This window comes from Aotus nancymaae, unplaced genomic scaffold, assembly GCF_030222135.1.
Source record: "Aotus nancymaae isolate 86718 unplaced genomic scaffold, 86718_ANA_hifiasm-v0.15.2.pri h1tg000002l, whole genome shotgun sequence".
Classification (NCBI taxonomy): Eukaryota; Metazoa; Chordata; class Mammalia; order Primates; family Aotidae; genus Aotus; species Aotus nancymaae.
The window spans coordinates 51,117,616-51,137,649 of NW_026988413.1; the positions used below are offsets into that span (position 1 = coordinate 51,117,616).

General features: G+C 37.3%; 1 protein-coding gene across 1 annotated transcript in view; it reads right to left on the reverse strand.

The window, feature by feature from the left end:
* The window catches only part of PRKAR2B (protein kinase cAMP-dependent type II regulatory subunit beta), a 106,770-nt gene that overhangs the window by 4,425 nt on the left and 82,311 nt on the right, over positions 1–20,034 (reverse strand). Inside the window, exons 5-10 of the mRNA XM_012456064.3 lie at positions 12,840–12,946; positions 10,443–10,596; positions 6,042–6,143; positions 4,372–4,446; positions 559–624; positions 283–421 (exon numbers count right to left, since the gene is read on the reverse strand). Coding sequence (XP_012311487.1) covers positions 283–421; positions 559–624; positions 4,372–4,446; positions 6,042–6,143; positions 10,443–10,596; positions 12,840–12,946 — 643 coding nt within the window. The remainder of the gene's footprint in view (positions 1–282; positions 422–558; positions 625–4,371; positions 4,447–6,041; positions 6,144–10,442; positions 10,597–12,839; positions 12,947–20,034) is intronic.

A 20,034-nucleotide genomic window follows, 5' to 3' on the forward strand; every position in this document is an offset into this window, starting at 1 on the left:
TGAGAGATTCCATATAAAACATGGTACTTGGAATTCTAATGACTAATATGAGATGTTATTTCATACATACACAAAAGAGCAAACTATATCTGTATGTAAAAATTACAAAGAAAAAATGTCTTCCACAAATTAATTTTTATAAAGCAATGAATCCTAATCTTGTTACCTTTTGTGGAGACCACAAAACTTATGAACCCAATAAAATGATCCATTCAACATGAATACATAAAACGCAGACATAAGTTCAACCAGGGGAAGCACCCCTGCTGTTGCAAACCCTACCTAAACATTTGACAGTCCCAATGGCATGCGCAGAAGCTGCTCGAGGCTTGTTAGTTACCAGGGCAAGCTCTCCAAAGTACTGTCCTCGCGAGCATCGAGCGATTTCTACTGCATCATTCTCTTCCACTTCTGATTTACCCTGACAAGGCAATTAAAAAGATGAGCTTTTCTTCAACTTCTGAAAAATAAAATTAACCTTAACTCTAACCATCAAAAAGTAAATCTGTTATGTTCCTTGCTAACAGTATGTGGGTTTTGAGGACTTAGAATGCTTACCTTTCTTTTCATAGTAATTTTCACTTCTCCAGATTCTACAATGAAAAAAGAATCAGCCGAATCTCCCTATCAGAATAAATAACAAAAATAGAAGGTGAAAATGCAAATTAATTTGACAACAATCTTGTTACCTTTAATATCCCTAAAACTGATCCAATCCCAATGTACAGATATTCACCTGAAAAGTGATATCCAATGGGAACAGGCCATCTCGGTTTCTAAATTGAGAGGTTTTGACGGACAATTATGTAGTAATGATTTTGTCTGTAAAATTATTTGAAATAATACATTCTTTTTTTTGTTTGTTTTCAAGATGGAGTCTTGCTCTGTCACTCAGGCTGGAGTGCAACAGTGTAATCTTGGCTCACTACACCTTCCTCCTGCTGGATTCAAGTGACTCTCCCACCTCAGCCTCCCAAGTAACTGGGATTACACGTGTCTGCCACTATGCCTGGCTAATTTTTTTCTTTTTAAAAATTTTACTTTAAGTTCCGGGATACATGTGCAGAACATGCAGGTTTGTTATATAGGTATACATGTACCATGGCGGTTTGCTGTACCTATCAACCTGTCATCTAGGTTTTAAGCCCTGCATGTACTAGGTATTTGTCCTAATGCTATCCCTCCCCTTGCCCTTGACCCTCCGACAGACCCCGGTGTGTGCTGTTCCCCTCCCTGTGTCCATGTGTTCTCATTGTTCAACTCCCAATTATAAGTGAGAACAAGTGGTGCTGGTTTTCTATTCCTGTGTTAGTTTGCTAAGAGTGATGGTTTCCAGCTTCACCCACCTCCCTGCAAAGCACATGATCTCATTCTTTCTCAGAGCTGCCTAGTATTCCATGGTGTATATGTACCACATTTCCTTTATCCAGTCTACCATTGATAGGCATTTGGGTTGGTTCCATGTCTTTGCTATTGTAAATAGTGCTGCAATAAACATACATGTGCATATGTCTTTATATAGCAGAATGATTTATATTCCTTTGGGTGTATACCGAGTAATGGGATTTCTGGGTCAAATGGTATTTCTGCCATCAAAAAGTGAGCAAAAGTTATGAACAGGCACTTCTCAAAAGAAGACATTTATGTGGCCAAAAAACATATGAAAAAAAGCTCATCGGGCCGGGCGCGGTGGCTCACGCCTGTAATCCCAGCACCTTGGGAGGCTGAGGCGGGTGGATCACGAGGTCAAGAGATCGAGACCATCCTGGTCAACATGGTGAAATCCCGTCTCTACTAAAAATACAAAAAACTAGCTGGGCATGGTGGCGCGTGCCTGTAATCCCAGCTACTCAGGAGGCTGAGGCAGGAGAATTGCCTGAACCCAGGAGGCGGAGGTTGCGGTGAGCCGAGATCACGCCATTGCACTCCAGCCTGGGTAACAAGAGTGAAACTCTGTCTCAAAAAAAAAAAAAAGAGAAAAAAAAAAAAGAAAAAAAGCTCATCACTGTTCATTAGAGAAATGCAAATCAAAACCGTAATGAGATACCATACCATGCCAGTCAGAATGGCAATTATTAAAAAGTCAAGCAACAGTAGATGCTGGCGAGGCTATGAAGAAACAGGAATGCTTTTGCACTGTTGGTGGGAATGCAGATTGGTCAACCATTGTGGAGGACAGTGTGGCAATTCCTCAGGGATCTAGAACCAGTATTTTTTGTTGTTGTTTTGTATTTTTATTAGAGATGGAGTTCACCATGTTGGCCAGGCTGGTCTTGAACTCCTGACCTAAATGTGATCCACCTGCCTCAGCCTCCCAAAGTGTTGGGATTACAGGCGTAAGCCACTGCACCTGGCCTAGAAATAATATATTCTCTACCACTGTATTTCTGCTAAAAACCAAGAAAATGTGACAAATAACACTGGGGTAAGAATTTCACCGAAATTTCAGCCTAGATAACAGCGTGCATAGTTGGAAATGGCAACACTGCTGTGTATCCCGCCAGCGTTCCCTTAGTTGGCAGAAATATGCCTACAGATCCTGTGCTCCTGAGGAAGTGCCGAGACGTCTACGCTGTGTCCTCCTAACATCACAAGCATTGGCATGGTGACCCAGAACCCATCAACTTGCAAAGAGCAGAAAGCACCCAGATGGGGCCGGAAGCAGCAGATGTGGGCCTTGACATTTTTACTACAGACAACTGAGGACCAAACTCTGACATGCTAGCCTCTTGACATTCAATTTCAAGGATTTGGAAGGACTTCTAAAAGAGAAGTGTTGCTATTTCTAACCATATACCTGTTCTTTCTTGTTTTTGTTTCTTAATGAACTCTGCCTTGATCTCCAATGATGCAGTCTGCATTAAACAATACAATATGGAAGATAATACAGACACTGACTTTTCTAAGCCTCTCAAAGTGATTCTGGAGAAACTTAAACTATTGCAAAATTCTTTAATACAAATTCAAGAAATTTAGCATCTGACTATCACAAAAATAAATGTTGAATTTAGATTTTTAGAATATTATACAGAAATGTATATTTATAACCGCTTAAAAGACAATGACTATGTAAAAATATACTTGATAAACCCTAAGTATAACATATCTCCTTTTCCCTTATTTTTATATCAGGTTTTCATAAAAGCTTCATGTTACATTTTCAAGTGTTTTCAATCATAATAGATCTATTAACTGCTGAGTAATTTTTTACCTATTTTTAAAGCATGCCCTAACTGTATGTAAAACTGGTGAAAACCGAATACAGTCTGTGAATTATGCCAATGTCATTTTCCTAGTTTTGATATTGTTATTAATAGTGATGCAAAATGCATTAGGAGAAACTAGGTGAAGAGTACACAGGACCTCTCAGAACTATTTTTGCAACTTTCTGTGAATCTATAATTATTTCAAAATAAAACCTTTAAAAAATCATTTAAAAGGTGCTCTATGTTTTGTTTTTTACCAATTTATATAGTAGAACCTCAACTGTATATGACTACACTTCAATCTCTGACTGCTCTAATACCCACACACACACACACACACACACAGCATTGGGAAAGGAGGGTTAATTGACAGATTTACTTATTTATTTGCCTTCTAAAACAATGATCTTTTTCTAAAGCTCAAAGACCTTGAATGTTGTTTCCCATATAAAGGAAGAGACCGTATTTCAGATAAAGGGCACAAAACAGTATGAGGCTATGATACAAAAATTACAGAATCTATTAAAAATCCATTTTAATCATCTGCTCAATGCTTCAAAAATATAACTAGGAAACAAAGTGCTATCATCTGCATACTTTACCTGTTAACTTCAACTGTCTTCACAAATTCTACTTTTGGTAGCCCTACTCTAATCCAGGTATCTAATACTGGTTCCAGCTGGGATCTTAAAAAAGCATTAGGGTTAAATAACATGTTGACCCACATGTAGTGCTTGGAAGCCAATAAAGTATATGGTGCAGTGTGTTCTCTTCTTGGTGAATTTTATTAAGGGGCATCCTCAGGATATTTCATCATAAAACTCATCATGCAAAACTCTATAGAATTTTCCAGTGTACTTTTGGGGTCCTCATTAATATCATGGAACATTCACCTGTTTTTTCCTCGTAAAAATGACTACAATGATGGAGAAAACCATTTGATAGTTTAATACATATTCATTAGGAGTTAATTACATAAACAAAAATATTCAATAGCATAACTATAAATTAAACCATTTTTAACAGGTCATTTGGTAGAAATAATATTTATTTAACCCATCACTGCATGCTAATTTTAGAAACATGAAAAGTTTATCAAGATTTACAACTATACAAACCTTTCGAAATACAACCCTAAACTGAATTACATTTCAAAATATCATACCTGAGCAATGATTTGTTCTCCATCATTGTATACTTTGGTGCCTATCACATCTACTACTTTCAGGCGTTCAGAAACCTACAAAGAAGAGAGAATATATTAAATAGAAACAAATTAACTGGGTAAGCTTAGCTATTTTAGAAGTTAAACACTGGTAGCCTGGCTGGGCACAGTGGCTCACGCCTGTAATCCCAGCACTTTGGGAGGCCGAGGTGAGTGGGTCACCTGAGGTTGGGAGTTCAAGACCAGCCTGACCAACATGGAGAAACCCCATCTCTACTAAAAATACAAAAAGCAAAAACAAAACAAAAAAAAACAACTGGTAGCCCATAGGCCAAATAAATCGAGCAGTGTGTAGGCTGTATATACGTTTGTTATATTAATTAACAGCCAGCATTTTAAAATATATTTTTCATAAAAACTGAATCTCCAGCTTCTCTTGAAAAATCAGCATCACATAGCGCATATTTCCACATGGTAACAATAAAACTATGGTGGAATAGCAGCTATTTCTTTAATGAAATACATGTTCTCCAATCTGCCAAAGTCCCTTCCTGGCTTGGTTTTCTTCTCTGTGTTACCTGCCTAGCTCTGAAAGCACTGGATTTCCAATCTCTGACCTAATTTTATTTAAAGAAATATGCTGCTGGAAAAGATCAGCTGCCTACCATGCACAGTGATGTGCACAAAATTTCTACCAGGCATAAGCTCATAATCCAACAAAGACATTAGAAAAGAGAAGCACCGCTATTTTGACACTTGCCATTTTATAAGATGTTGCAGGTACATATATATGCCCATCTTTAATTACCCTCAAAATATTTCAAATATGACAGTGAAATAGAAAAGTATTTAATTTAATGATGGAGTATAAAAAATAAATCTCTATCTTCAAAGATTAAAACCCTAAGAGCTGGTCTTATTGAGAAGACATCTAGGCTAAGAAATGAAGAAGCCCTGTGGCTGTGTAGGAAGACATTCCAGACAGCAAGTGTGAAGACCCTGATGTGGCTGTGGGACAGGTGTGTTTGAGGAGTCGCAAGAAGCTGATATGTCTACAGTGAGATGATGAGTGTGGAGGAATAAGAAATAAGGTTGGGGAAAATGGGCGGGGGAATGGGGCAGATTGTGCAGAGCCTTAGAGGCCATGTGAGGAGGGGCTTAAACAGAGCAGTGCCACAACCAGGGTTTGTTTTTTGGGGTGGGGGCAGTATGAGACAAGTCTCGCACTGTCATCCAGGCTGGCGTGATCTCTGCTTGCTACAACCTTCACCTCCCGGGTTCAATTGATTCTCCTGCCTCAGCCACCTGAGTAGCTAGGATTACAGGCACCTGCCACCACACCCAGCTAATTTTTTGTATTTTTAGTAGAGATGGGGTTTTGCCATGTTGGTCAGGCTGGTCTTGAACTCCTGACCTCAGGTGATCTACCCACCTCAGCCTCCCAAAGTGGTGGGATTACAGGCGTGAGCCACTTTCAAATAACAAAACAAATGCAATCATAGATAGCAGAAGGAACACTGAGTTGTAAAAACTAGCACTACCATTTAATCTTTTCAAATAAAAACATGGATAGTTTTTTTTATTCAAAGCAATTTTTCTATAGAAATAAATATTCCTAGAAAAACAGAAACTTAAAGCAAAATTTAAAAAAAGCATCAACATATACTTACCTCCAAAGATTTAAGGAATGGCAGTGACTCAATAAAGCTTTCATACATTTTTCTCTTTTTGGCATTGTTTTTCACAATTATTCTCCTGAAGGTTACCCTGTCCTACAGACAGAATATCAAATAAAAGACAGTTAAAAGGTAAATTTTATGTGGGAAAAAGTACATATAAATAGTTTCATTTTATTCCCAAAAGAAACGATGGAAGATTCTGAAATAGATTAACATCGTTATACTTTCAATGCAACTCATTTCATATTTTAATTTCTCAAGCACAAAATATAATACAGAACCATATAAAATACTGTTTTTATTTTTTTTTAAAAGGAAGCATCTGTTTTACTTTTATATACAACAGAAATCTGACCAACATGTCGGACTATGCCCACAAGGAGGCGCTGTCACAGCATGTTAAAAAAATATATATACTAGCACTGTGTTCTTTTACTCTGTGTTATGTACACTACGTTCTTTCTCACATCCACATTATGTCAAAATTTTCTTTTTAAAAATGTGGACGTATACCCAAAGAAATCACAAATGCTTAAAGTGCTGGGTATTCCATTTACCCTGATGTGATCATTACGCATTGTATGCTGTTATCAAAATAGCTTGTGTACCCTCCTATAAATATATACACATATTATGTACCCATGAAAAAAATTTTTTTTAATGTGAAGTCACAGAGAAACCACAACTTCTTTTTGAGTAAGATCTAATTACGAGTAAGATCTAATTCCAGTGTTTCCCACGTTCACAGTCTAAAATGTTCCTATTTATGTTTATACTACATGCCCTCAAAGATGCAGAACTCAGCTGAGGAACTAGTAAAAATTTTAAGGATACAGCTAAAAAAATTATTTCCCTAAAAATTTTATTCTGAATAATTTATCATAAAACAATATTTTAATTCCTTAATAAAAGCCTCAATAATTATGTGAGGTTGGCATTCATTAATAAACAATTATACCATTTTAATAAAGTAAAAATTGGGATATATCATGTAATTAATAAATTACTATACCAACATTTTAATTTTTTTTTACTTTAATTTTTAATTTCTGTAAGTACATAGTAGGTATATATATTTATGGGGTACATGAGATGTTTTGATACAGGCATGCAATGTGAAATAATTACACATAGAGAATGGAGTATCCAACCACTTAATCATCTATCCTTTGAGTTATAAACAATACAATTACATTTATTTTAAAACATACAATTTTATTATTGACTATAGCCACCCTACTGTGCTACCAAATACTAGGTCTTATTCATTCTTTCTTATGTCAACATATTAAGACTGAATTTAATGAACTAGTGCAATGGAGAAAAGCACCAACATAGATGAAAATCTCTAGGTGTGATGGACTGAAACTGAATGTTTCTTTCACTCTAAAATCCCTATGTTGAAATTCTAATCGCCCAAGATAGTATTAGGTGGTGGAGCCTTTGGGAGATGGGTAGGTCATGATGGTGGAGCCTTCAAGAATGGGATTAATATCCTTATCAAAGAGATCCCAGTAAGCTTCCTCGCCCCTTCCACCACGGAAGAACATAAGCAGAAGACACTATCTGTTAATGGGAAAACAAGCCCTCTCCAGACACCAAATCTTCTGGTGCCTTGATCTTGGACTTCCTGGTGTCCAGACCATGAGAAGTAAATGTTTGTTGCTTAAGCCACCTGTTCTATAAGAGTTTGTCATAGCGGCCCAAAAGGACTAAGACACCAGGAAATTAAACATCTTGTTTCCCAATTTGGTATTGATATTAGCTGTAATTTTGACTTGTTTTACTCCTAATACTTTTTTTTAAAGAAAATTTTATAAGATAATTAACACAAATAATGAAATTATTTCCAAGCCTGGCTCTGCATCAGAGTCAGCTATAGTATTAAAAAAGATTTCTAAGACACCAGACCTTAATGACTCAACATCTCTGAATATAGGGCTCAATAATCTGTATTTCATAAAAGTTCCTGAAGTGATTCTGATATATAATCAGGTTTGGAAATCAGGTATAACATCATTTTATGGACAGAGTTTACTGCAAAACAGAGAAGACTTAAAATAGCTTAATGGTTTAGAAACTAATCATAATCAGTTATAGCTCTCAGAAAGAATTTTCCATTAGTAACCTATCTCTTCACACCCACTGTGACATAAAAGTCCAGAATTTCAAACACTTTCATCCTGAAGCCATTTCAACAATCATCTTTTAATCATCAGTATAGTCAGGAAGATCATGTAAGCCCTAAGGCTAACGGTAACCAAATACTATTTACAGAGTGAGGCTACTCTGCAATGGACTTTTCTCTTGGGCTTTGCTTATCTTTACACCTGTATTAATCTGGCAGAGCTCCAGTCTGTTAACCTTAAAAAGAAAAACTTCTTTTCTACTTGACTCTCCCTGAGAAGGAGTTATAGTTAGGCAAGTTACTCTTAAAAAGCAGGTCTGAAATACTAAGTAATTATGTTAATTATTCTAAAATTTTTAGAAAGCTATATCAATATGACTATCACAAACTGCCCACTTTTATAAAATTTAATAACATGTGTAGACTACTAAAAATCTCTGAAAATGCTTAATCCTTCTTGGGAACTTATGTATTACATGCACTAGGAAATTCTAGGTCTTTTATAACCAATTAAGGTTTCTACAAGTGCTAAAAACTATCAATATTCAAAGAGGCCAACCTATGAAATAGTTGATCTTATTCTGAAGACGTGCAAGGAGGCATGTTCCTCACTGTGTGACAATCTGACAATCTGAACCTGAATGGCAACCCCATTGGAATGACGACATTTAAAAAGTAAACCTTCCTTAGTGAGACAAGTCATGGCAGATGCTATATTTATCCCACCACTTTATTGACAGAGAAACAAACACTTCTGTGGGTCAAGGTGTGCTCTGGTTTGGAGTTTTTCTTTGCTGGCTTTGGATATTCAAATCGTTGACAGTTATTTTAAAACACTTCAGATGATGAGTTAGTTTCCTTCTATCTGGAACAATTCAGTTTTTCTTCTTAACTGAAGAAACCTTAAATAAGTGACTCATCACATTTTAAAATAAGTATATAATAACTGGTTCTAATTAAAAGAAATGTAAAATGTCTTGTCTCTTTGATCAAGAGATATTTTTATCAGCTGAATCAACTTCAGAGTCAAATGCTGAATGGTGACTAAATAATGTGTGACTTCTGTAATGCTATATACAGTAGTCCTTGGAAATGAGGCTGTTAACAAACTTCGTATTTACTTCAACTTCTCTTTCCACAAAAGGATATAAGAGAAATAATCCAATAAATCCTTGTCAAAACTAGTGGGTGGGCTATTTTCAACAATTTTAAAAGAAAATACATATATTATAAACATTTCCCTAAACTGATGCTGTTTGAAGTTTGGCCTGACATCAGGCAGTACTGCCATCTCCTGGGAGCTGATGAAAAATGCAAAAATCACGGGCCTCACCCCAGAACCACAGAATCAGAATCCGCATTTTAACTGCATTCCCAGGTGATTTGTAAGCACACTAAAGTTTGGGAATCACTACCTTAAATACAATCTTCCAGGATCAGCTTTAGTAGTGCCTAACAATTGTATCCTGTCATATGTGAAAATAATCTCTCCCCACCCTCTCCTCTTGCCCAAATACATCTTCAAACCAGCTTTTAGGTCTTACAGGAATACCACATTTAGAAATATATTTAAAAGTACTAATGTGCAGGACCCAGTGCTGAAGATTCTGATAAATTTGCCTGTGGTGGGGTATAGGCAAGGAGATTTTTTTTAAAAAAAAAAAACCTCATTCTGAAGTGGGGCCACATGAGCACAGCCACCAAGCATGTTTTCTCTACATACCTGCTTTTAAATGCAGAGCTGTAACCCATCAATTTATAGTGCCAAGAGCATCCTTTTATACTGGTTTCTCAAACTCCGAATTTCTGATGCAGTAGGTCAGAATCAGTGGTGGGTCCCCAGAATGGCATTTCTAACAAGTTCCCAGGTGATACAGATGCCAATGTTCAGGGGACCACACTCTGGGAGCCACCAATTTATGAGATTGTAATATCTACCTCAGAAAGCTATCTGAGAAAAAGCACTGAAGGCTGTGTTTGTATGGCTGGTTATTTTCTAAGAGTGGGTAAGACAGGAGCATTCTGAATCTGAGTGTCTTTCCAGGGCCACCAGGTCCCAAGCTCCTGGCTGGACTGTGGGGGCAATAACCTGAGGCTCTGACTTAGTGCAGTCTTCATGCCAGTTCAGCAGTCAGTGGTTGCTTAATAAATTACCTGATGACTGATGATCTTTAAATTAAAATACCACATGCGGCAATTTGTAACAACTGTCAGAGCATTTGCTACAAATCATAACATTCAGGATAAATAAACATTTTACTCACCAAACCCCACAGAGCACCGGGAGAGGTAGCAGTGATAGTAGCTGCTCTGGGTGTATTGTACATTAAGGCCAGTTCGCCGAAACTCCCACGATTATCATAGTTACCAACACATCTTCCAACACCATCACATTTCACATAAATGTCAAATGTGCCTCTGTTGGACATATGTAGATTAGAGGTGAATTCAAGTAAAAAAGATCATTAAAATAAAACATTATTTCAGAAAAGAGCCCTGTGAAATAAAATCTTATTTCCAGCCTGTCTATCCCCTCCGATGACAAATAATAAAGGGGAATCAATCTGTGCCATCTGTTCCAGACCATGTGCCTGCTAGGGAAAATGGGAATAAACGATAAAAAATTATTATAACAAATAATAAAACTATAACTAAAGATGACAACCAAATAGTACATGTATACCAAAAATCATCTGAAGAGGCCGGGCCTTATGCCTTTACACAGCACTTTGGGAGGCCAAGACAGGTGGATCACCTGAGGTTAGGAGTTTGAGACCAGCCTGGCCAACATGGTGAAACTCTGTCTCTACTAAAAATACAAAAAATTAGCCGGGTGTGGTGGTGGGTGCCTGTAATCCCAGCTACTCGGGAGACTGAGGCAGGAGAATCGCCTGAATGCAGGAGGTGGAGGTTGTAGTGAGCCAACATCACACCATTGCATTCCAGCCTGGGCAACAAGAGTGAAACTCCATCACCAAAAAAAAAAAAAAAAAATCATCTGAAGAGCCTGGGCATGGTGGCTTACACCTGTAATCCCAGCAGTTTGGAACTTCAAGGTGGGAGGATCACTTGAGCCCAGAAGTCCAAGACCAGCCTGGGCAACATAGCAAGATCTCATCTCTATAAAAAACTAAACTTAAAAAAAAAGAAAGAAAATCATCTGAAGAAACATTTATCAAACCATTGACTGCAGTTATCTAAGAACATAAGAATAGTGAGGGATTCTAGTCACATTTGCTATCTAATTTAAGAGTTTCTGTTTGTAACATGAACATATATTACTTTTGTAAAGCTGAACTTTTACCAAAGTGAAGAAATAAGGACTCAGCTCTCGCTGCTCTGCTGTTAGATTTTAGGACTCATCTACTGCATAAGGCACACTGTTCTATGATGAGGTGAAATACAACTTAAATTTCCTGAAAGTAGATTTTCAACATAAATGCAAGAATTCTTGTTTAAATAATTTCTCTATGGAATTTTTTAAGACAAATATAATGATACACAATTCTTGGAAGGATGCACAAACTACTTACTATACTGACTAGAAAGTAGGAAGACTTACTTTTCACCTTATGTCCCTGTGAAATATTTGAATCTTATTTATTTATTTATGAGCCGGAGTTTCACTCTTGTTGCCAGGCTGGAGTGCAATGGTGCAATCTCAGCTTACTGCAACCTCCACTTCCCTGGTTCAACCGATTCTCCTGCCTCAGCCTCCCAAGTAGTTGGGATAACAGGGGCTGGCCACCACATCTGGCTACTTTTTCTTGTTTTTAGTAAAGATGGGGTTTCACTACGTTGGCCAGGCTGGTCTTGAACTCCTGACCTCAGGTGATCCACCTGCCTCAGCCTCCCAAAGTGCTGGGATTACAGGCATGAGCCACCATGCCCAGCCAATTTTGAATTTTTCAAACCATGGGCATGTTTTACATAGTTTATAAAAGAAAGAACCTTTTAAGAAAAAAATACCAGCCAGGTGCGGTGGCTCATGCCTGTAATCCCAGCACTTTGGGAGGCCGAGGCAGGCAGATCACCAGGTCAGGAGATCAAGACCATCCTGGATAACATGGTGAAACCCCGTCTCTACTAAAAATACAAAAAATTAGCCGGGCATGGTGGCACATGCCTGTAGTCCCAGCTACTTGGGAGGCTGAGGCAGGAGAACCACTTGAACCTGGGAAACAGAGGTTGCAGTGAGTGAGATCGTGCACTGCACTTTTCAGACTGTGTGACAGAGCGAGAGTCTGTCTCAAAAAAGAAAGCAAGAGATTTGATTGAGGTCCACTGTGAATTAACATTTTAGATGCTATATTATACTGCTGTTCTCATTGTAATAGGAATCTAGTATATACTAATACTATTATATACTATCTCTCAATTAGAATTTAGCAAATGAAGATGCCCACATTAAATGACTGACATTTACAGATTAGACTAACCAAAAGTCATCAGTTCGTCTATAAACTATACCTCTTTTCATGATGCACTGTGGTTTCACTGCATGTATTCACAATAGGGTTACTTACAATGCCTATAATTTAGTAATAAGAGTAGAGGCAATAACAACTATCCTATATTAACTTGTCAGCTGCCATAATAGCGGTTGAGATTTCACACAAAAGATTCTTTAAATTTTAGTAGTAAGGTTGGGCAAAACTTACCTATCAATTACATAAAAGTTGTCACCATCGTCACCTTGATCAATTACATGCTCCCCATCTTTGACCAATTTTTCAAACATGGCATCTAATACTTGAGACATCTGCTCCTATTTTTAAAAAAGATGAGATATAATCTTTATGTTTATCTAGAACACGTTTTCTTAAGTAATCATAATTATATTTCTGTGAACAAGTCCAAAGAAATGGAAATATTTAACTATCATTAAATATTGTCAGGAAAATACATAGTACAGTCTTTCTTACCACATACAAATAAGAAGATTATATACTCTCATATTTAATATTTGAATGAAAGAAATTATAGTCTATTTCAGAATATTTGCAACTATCACCATTTTAAAATGAAAATTTAACCACCATATGCCTTGTGAAATATAATCTTAGCAACTAAAAAGGATTAGGTTAGTAAGGAGTTATTTCAAATTTCTCTTAAAGATACTCATTTTTTAAAGCTTCTGTTTATTAGTCATCACTAGAATATGTGTACAGATAACCTAAATACTTGGTGAATTTAGATCCTGATTCCAATCTTCTTTTGGTTTAGCACCAAAATCAAAACAGAACAAAACAGAAAAACAACAAAGCAAAACCAAAAATGACTGTGGCAAATATTCTGTCACTATTCACTGTCATTAAGGTTGGGCTCAAGCTGTAACCACTGAGCTCACTAGGGCAGATCTGTCAGAAACATCAAAAATACTATTTGACAACTAAGTAAACTATGTAAAATTTTTATTCTGCCAAAGTGTGACTGACAAGGCTCAAACTGATGAGAATAAACTAAGAGGTGAAAGAAATCTTTCACCAAAACAAATATAGCAATAATTCAAAGAACTCTGAAAAGACAGAATTAAGTGAATATGAGGAAATAATACAGTACGACAGAAAAGTCAAAAGACTTAAGAGGGTTATCTGTTCTGCTACTTTATTAGCTCTGAGCCCTTGGTAAGCTATTCCTTATGGGTATAAAAAAGGTATAATGCTAACTGCCTATGCCAAAATCAATTACTATTATAAATAAATTAAGGAATTGAAGATAGATTCAAAGGGAAAAAATGCAAGCGGAAAACACAGGTTGAAGATACAAGATATTCTGGATGAAGAGGATAACAGATCACATGTGATTCTCTTCCTTTTGAGACTCCATGAAGAATGTTACAAGGAATATGAAGATAAGAATCTACAATAGTATAGAGTACAGGAAGGGACAACTGATGGATGAGTTTCAGGGTGAAGGTAATTTACACGTGGCAGAGAGATCTCCCCCAGGTAATGCAGGCGAGACTGCAGTGTGGAGGGGCCAACATGCCTTGCCAAGCACTGGGAGGTTTCACAGTGGGTAACACCTGTTTCTGCCAGCGTGGGACTCAGACACAAAGCTAAAAACAAGTGGACTGATTTAAAGTCCTACAGAGATTAGTTGACACTTGCCTTAAAAATCCCTCTACGCTGATACAGAATCCCTAGCAGCCAAATGTGGACCCCAACTCTTCCCAGACAAAAGATCAGAGAGAAACTAAACAAATTAGAACTAGAACAGATACTGTGAGCACTGGTGCCCTAGAACAAAAACCTTCACTTGGTAGGATGTAGGGGTTCCCCAATGTAACAGCTGGCTCCCTGTCAGCTCAAGCTAAACAGTGCACTGGTTGACAGGCCTGCCCTACTTACTCAGAGCTCTAAATCAGCTTTATGTTGCTCTCCTGGTAGCCTACAAGACTAAGATAAACAGCAAAATGACAACACATGAGACAGATATTTCAGGAACTGTAGAGAGCTTTTGCAGAGACATTTAAGATGATATTATATCCATGAGACAAAAAAAAAAAAAGGATATTTAGGAAAAGAGCAAATCAGAGAAAAATTAGTAGCTTGGAAATTAAAAATACGATTGTCATTTTTTTTTTCTTTAAAATAGATTTTTTTGGCAGGGCACAGTGGCTCACGGCTATAATCTCACCACTTTGGGAGGCCAAGGCAGGCAGACTGCTTCAGCCCAGGAGTTTGAGACCAGATTGGGCCACATAGCCAAATCCTGTCTCTACAAAAAATACAAAAATAAGCTGTGCATGGTGGCACACACCTGTAGTCTCAGCTACTCGGGGGGCCGAGGTGAGAGGATTGCTTGAGCCTGGGAGGTTGAGGCTGCAGTGAGCCGTGATTGCGCCACTGCACTCCAGCCTGGACAACACAGTGAGGCTCTGTCCCAAAAATAAATAAATAAATAAAATAGACATTTTTAGGGCAATTTTAAGTTCATAGGAACATTAAGTAGAAAGTACAGATATACTCCACATATCCTCTGCCCCCACACACGGCACAGCCTCCCCCATGATAAACATCCTCCACCAGAAATGAATCTACACTGACATCATTATCATTCAAAGTACACAATTTATATTAGGATTTGCTCTTGGTGTTGTACATTCTATGGGTTTGACAAATATATAAAGACATGTATCCACTATTACAATTTTTTTAAAAAGGTAAATAAAAGAGTAAGAAGATAAATTAAAACCAAACACCTCAAAAAAAAAAGTCAATAAAGACATGAAAAGGAGTGCCAGAGACAGTAACAGAGAAAAACAAAAAGGAAGAAATAAATACAGGATGAATTTTCTAGAACCAAAGGACAAAGGTTTTCAAGTGCCCAGCACAATCAATGACCATAAACCCCTATACTAGCATGAAATGATGAAGTTTTAAAGCACTAAAGATAAAAGATCTGCAAAGTCTCTGGAGGAGAGAAAAAGGCATTCTTAAAAATATGAAAAGTTGCTCGACTTCTCTCAAAATGAAGAGAAACGCAAATTAAAATTGAAATGAAATGAGATGCCGCTTTTCACTTGCCAGATTCAAAAAGATACAAATGTTAGACTCTCACACCATGCTGGAGACTGTGTGGGAAAGAGACATTCTCACACAGACTTCTGGTGAGAAGGTAAAATGGAACAAACTCTAAAAAAGCAATTTGTCAACATTTAATAAAATTTCAGATATGCATAATATTCCACCTCACAATTCCTTTTCTAGGAAGTTATTATATAGATATTTATAAAATGCATCAGCATTTTTCTTTGCATCATAATAGCAGAAGACTGGAAACAAACTAATATTTTATCAACAGGGCACTGGATAAGTAAGTTGTCATATATCCATTCACCAAAAAGCTCTGCTACTGTAAAAAACACGTAGGAATTTTCAGACATCTGTCTTCAAAGGAGTCACTGGCAGCAAGAGAACACTTGAAGGGTAATCAAGAAATCTGAAAACCTCCCATGGGGGAATTTCAGGAAACAGGGCATTTAGGTGACAGAAAAGAAGTCCTATATATAGAGAACATACCAGCTATCTTCTATTCACACCATGACATCAGTAATTCTAGAGGCCGTAACTGGGACTGTTGGGTAGAAGCTTCATGGAGGTTTTAGCACAATTAGCACAATGTGAATGAGAGCTGTCTGGCAGTGACAAGGGCTGCCTTGCAAAGAATTCTGCCTTTTCCAAAATGTTAAATAGTTGGAATCATGTAGTACATAGTCTTTGCATGTTGGCTTCTTTCACTTAGTACTATGCATTTAAGGTTCTTCCATGTCTTTTCATAACTAGATCACTCATTTTGTCCACTGTTTAGATGTACTATAGTTTATTTATCCATTCACATATTGAACAATATCTTGGTTGCTTCCAAGTTTTGGCAATTTTGAATAAAGCTGCTACAAATATCTGTGTACAGGTTTCTGTGTGGACCTAAGTTTTCAACTCCTTTGGGTAAATACCAAGGCACATGACTGCTGGAGAGTATGGTATAAGAGTATGTTTAGTTGTAAGAGACACTACCAAACAATCTTCTAAAGTGGCTGTACCATTTTACATGCTCACTAGCAATGAGTTCTTGTACCACCCATCTTCACCAGCATTTGGTGTTGTCAGTATTCTGAATGTTGACCATTCTAACAGATGTGTAGTAGCACCTCACTGTTGTTTTAAGTTGCATTTCCCTGATGGCATGTGATGTGGAGCATCTTTTCATATGCTTATGTACCATTTGTATATCTTCTTCAGTGAGGTGTCTGTCAACATCTTTTGTCCATTTTTTTTTTTTTTTTTAGAGAAACAAAGAGAAAGAAAAAGGGGGAGAGAGAACAGGATTCTTGCTCTATTGCCCGGGCTGGAATGCAATCTAAAAATATGTATTAAAAACCTCTTTTATGCTGATAATTGTGCTTAATAACGGAGACAGGAAGGAATAAGGGAAGAAAATAACAAACAGCCAACCAATATTTCATTTAAGTCTGTGAAATGCTATGCAAATGCTGAAGAGTAATTTACTTCCAATTTTCCAATTATGTGGTCACTTTCAAAATAGGTGTAATGTGATATTGAGAAAAATGTATGTTCTGTGGACCTGGGATGGAGAATTCTATAAATATTCACTAAGTTTACTTATTCCAGGTCTAAGTTCAAATCATAGATGTCCCTATTAATTTTCTATGTCATTCTTCTGTCAAATATTAACAATGTGGTGTCAAAATCTCCCGCTATTATTGTGTGGTAGTCCAGGTCTCTGTATAAGTCATTAAGAACTTGTCTTATGTATCTGGGTGCTCCTGTATCAGGTGCATATATATTTATAATCATTAACTCTTGTTGCATTGATCCTTTTACCATTACGTAATGTCCTTCTTTGTTTCTTTTAGTCTTTGTTACTATTAAAGTCTATTTTGTGAGAGACGAAAGTTACAACTCCTGTTTTTTTTTTGCTCTCCATTTAATTGGTGAATCTTCCTCCATCCCTTTGTTTTGAGTCTTTATTTGTCGTTGCTTGTGAAATAATCTGGATACAGCGTACCGATGGGTTTTGACTTTTTATTCAATTTACCTGTCTATGTCTTTGATTGGGGCATTTAATCCATTTAAATTTAGAGTTAATATTTGTGAGTTCAATATTTTCATTTAATGCTAGCTGGCTATTTTGCCTATTAGTTGATGTAGATTCTTCATTATAGAGATACTCTTTATGTTTTGGTAAGTTTTTGAGATGACTGATACTGGCTGTTCCTTTCTGTTTGTAGTGCTTCTTTCAGAAGCTCTTGTAAAGCAGGCCTGGTGGTGATGAAAATCTCTTGAGTGCTTGCTTGTTTGCGAAAAATTTTCTCTTTCCTTCGCTTATAAAGCTTAGTTTGGCGGGATATGAGATTCTAGGTTGAAAATTCTTTTCTTTGAGGATATTGAATATTGACCCCCACTCTCTTCTAGTTTGGAGGGTTTCTGGTGAGAGGTCTGCTATGAGTCTGATAGGCTTCCCTTTATGGGTAACGTGACCTTTCTCTCTAGCTGCCCTTAGAATTTTCTCCTTTATTTCAACCCTAGTGAAGCTAGTGATTATGTGTCTTTGAGTTGCTCTACTTGAGAAATATCTTTTAGGTGTTCTCTGGATTAGCTGGAGTTGAGTACTGTCCTGCCTTACTAGATTAGGAAAGTTTTCCTGAATAATATCCTGAAGAATATTTTCCAACTTGGATTCATTCTCTTCATGACATTCAGGTATACCTATCAATCGTAAATTAGGTCTTTTCACATAGTCCCATATTTCTTGGAGACTTTGCTCATTCCTTTTTCTTCTCTAATCTTGTCTTCTTATTTCATTTCATTAAGTTGGTCTTCGACCTCTGATATCCTTTCTTCTGCTTGATCAATTCGACTGTTAAAACCTATGCATACTTCGCAGCGTTCTAGTATTGTATTCTTCAGTTCCATTAATTCACTTATATTCCTCTCTAAATTGTCTATTCTCATTAGGATTTCGTCAAACCTTTTTTCAAGGTTCTTAGTGTCTTTACATTGGACTAGAACATGTCCTTTTAAGTCACTAAAGTTCCTTATCATCCACTTTCTGAAGCCTAAGTCTGTTAATGGAATGCACTTGTTCTCCATCAGGTCTTGTTCTCTTGTTGATGAGGAACTGTGATCCCCTGTAGGAGAGGCATTCTGATCTCGGGTATTCTCAGCCTTTTTACGCTGGTTTCTTCCCTTCATTGTGAGTTCATCCACCTGTCATCTTTGTAATTGCCTACTTTCAAATTAGGTCTCTGAGTGGACGTCCAACTTGTTGATTCCCAGCGCCAAAATTTGAGCAACCCACTGCGCCGGCCAAAACAGTGGCATCAAGATTCGTGGTGCTTTTCTGCCCGGGAATCTCCAGTCTGGCTTCCCTCTTGAGTCCCTTCTTCAATCAGGTAAATGGGAGACTCTGCCTTGCCGGAGTTCCAAACATCCATCAGTCCCATTTACTCTGCACCAAGAACCGCTGCGCATGGGCGCCGGCAAAACCACGACTCCGGCCACAAGAGTCGCCCTGGCAATGTGTGGGGCTCCTCTGCTGGGAATCTTCCGGTCCGTGGGTAACAAAAATTCGTCTGAAAGTGTGGTGTCCTCTCGTTCTGTGTGCTTTCTCTGGGAGCTACAATCTCGAGCTGCTAGTGATCAGCCATCTTGGATCTCTCCCTTTTGTCCATTTTTTAATCTGATTGTTCACTTCTGTTGAGTTCTTTGTATATTTTGGATAACAGTCCTTTATCAGCTGTGTCTTTTGCAAATATTTCCTCCAGTCAGTAACCTGTCTTTTCATTCTGCTGACAGTGTCTTTTGCAGCAAATAAATTTCTAATTTTAATAAGTCCAGCTTATCGACTCTTCCTTTCATGGATTGTGCCGTTGGTGTTATATCTAAAAAGTTATCACCAAATCCAAGGTCATCTAGATTTTCTCCTACGTTATCTCCTAGGAGTTTTATAGTTTTGTGTTTTACATTTAGGTCTGTGATCTATTTTGATTTAATTTTTGTGAAAAGTATGAGGTCTTGTTTCTAGATTCATTTTTTTTTCCATGTGGATGTCTAGTTTTTCCAGCACCATTTGTGGAAAAGACTATCTTTGCTTCATTGTGTTACCTTTGCTCCCTTGTAAAAGATCAGTTAACTTAAGTAGGGCTGCTACTAGGTTCTCTGCTCTGTTCTACTGATCAATTCGTGCATTCTTTTGCTAATATTATACTGTTTTGATTACTGTCACTTTATACTAAGTCTTGAAGTCAGTATTCATACTCTAACTTTGTTCTTTTCCTTCAATATTGTGTTAGCTATCCGAGGCCTTTTGCCTCTCCAATCTTTAAGA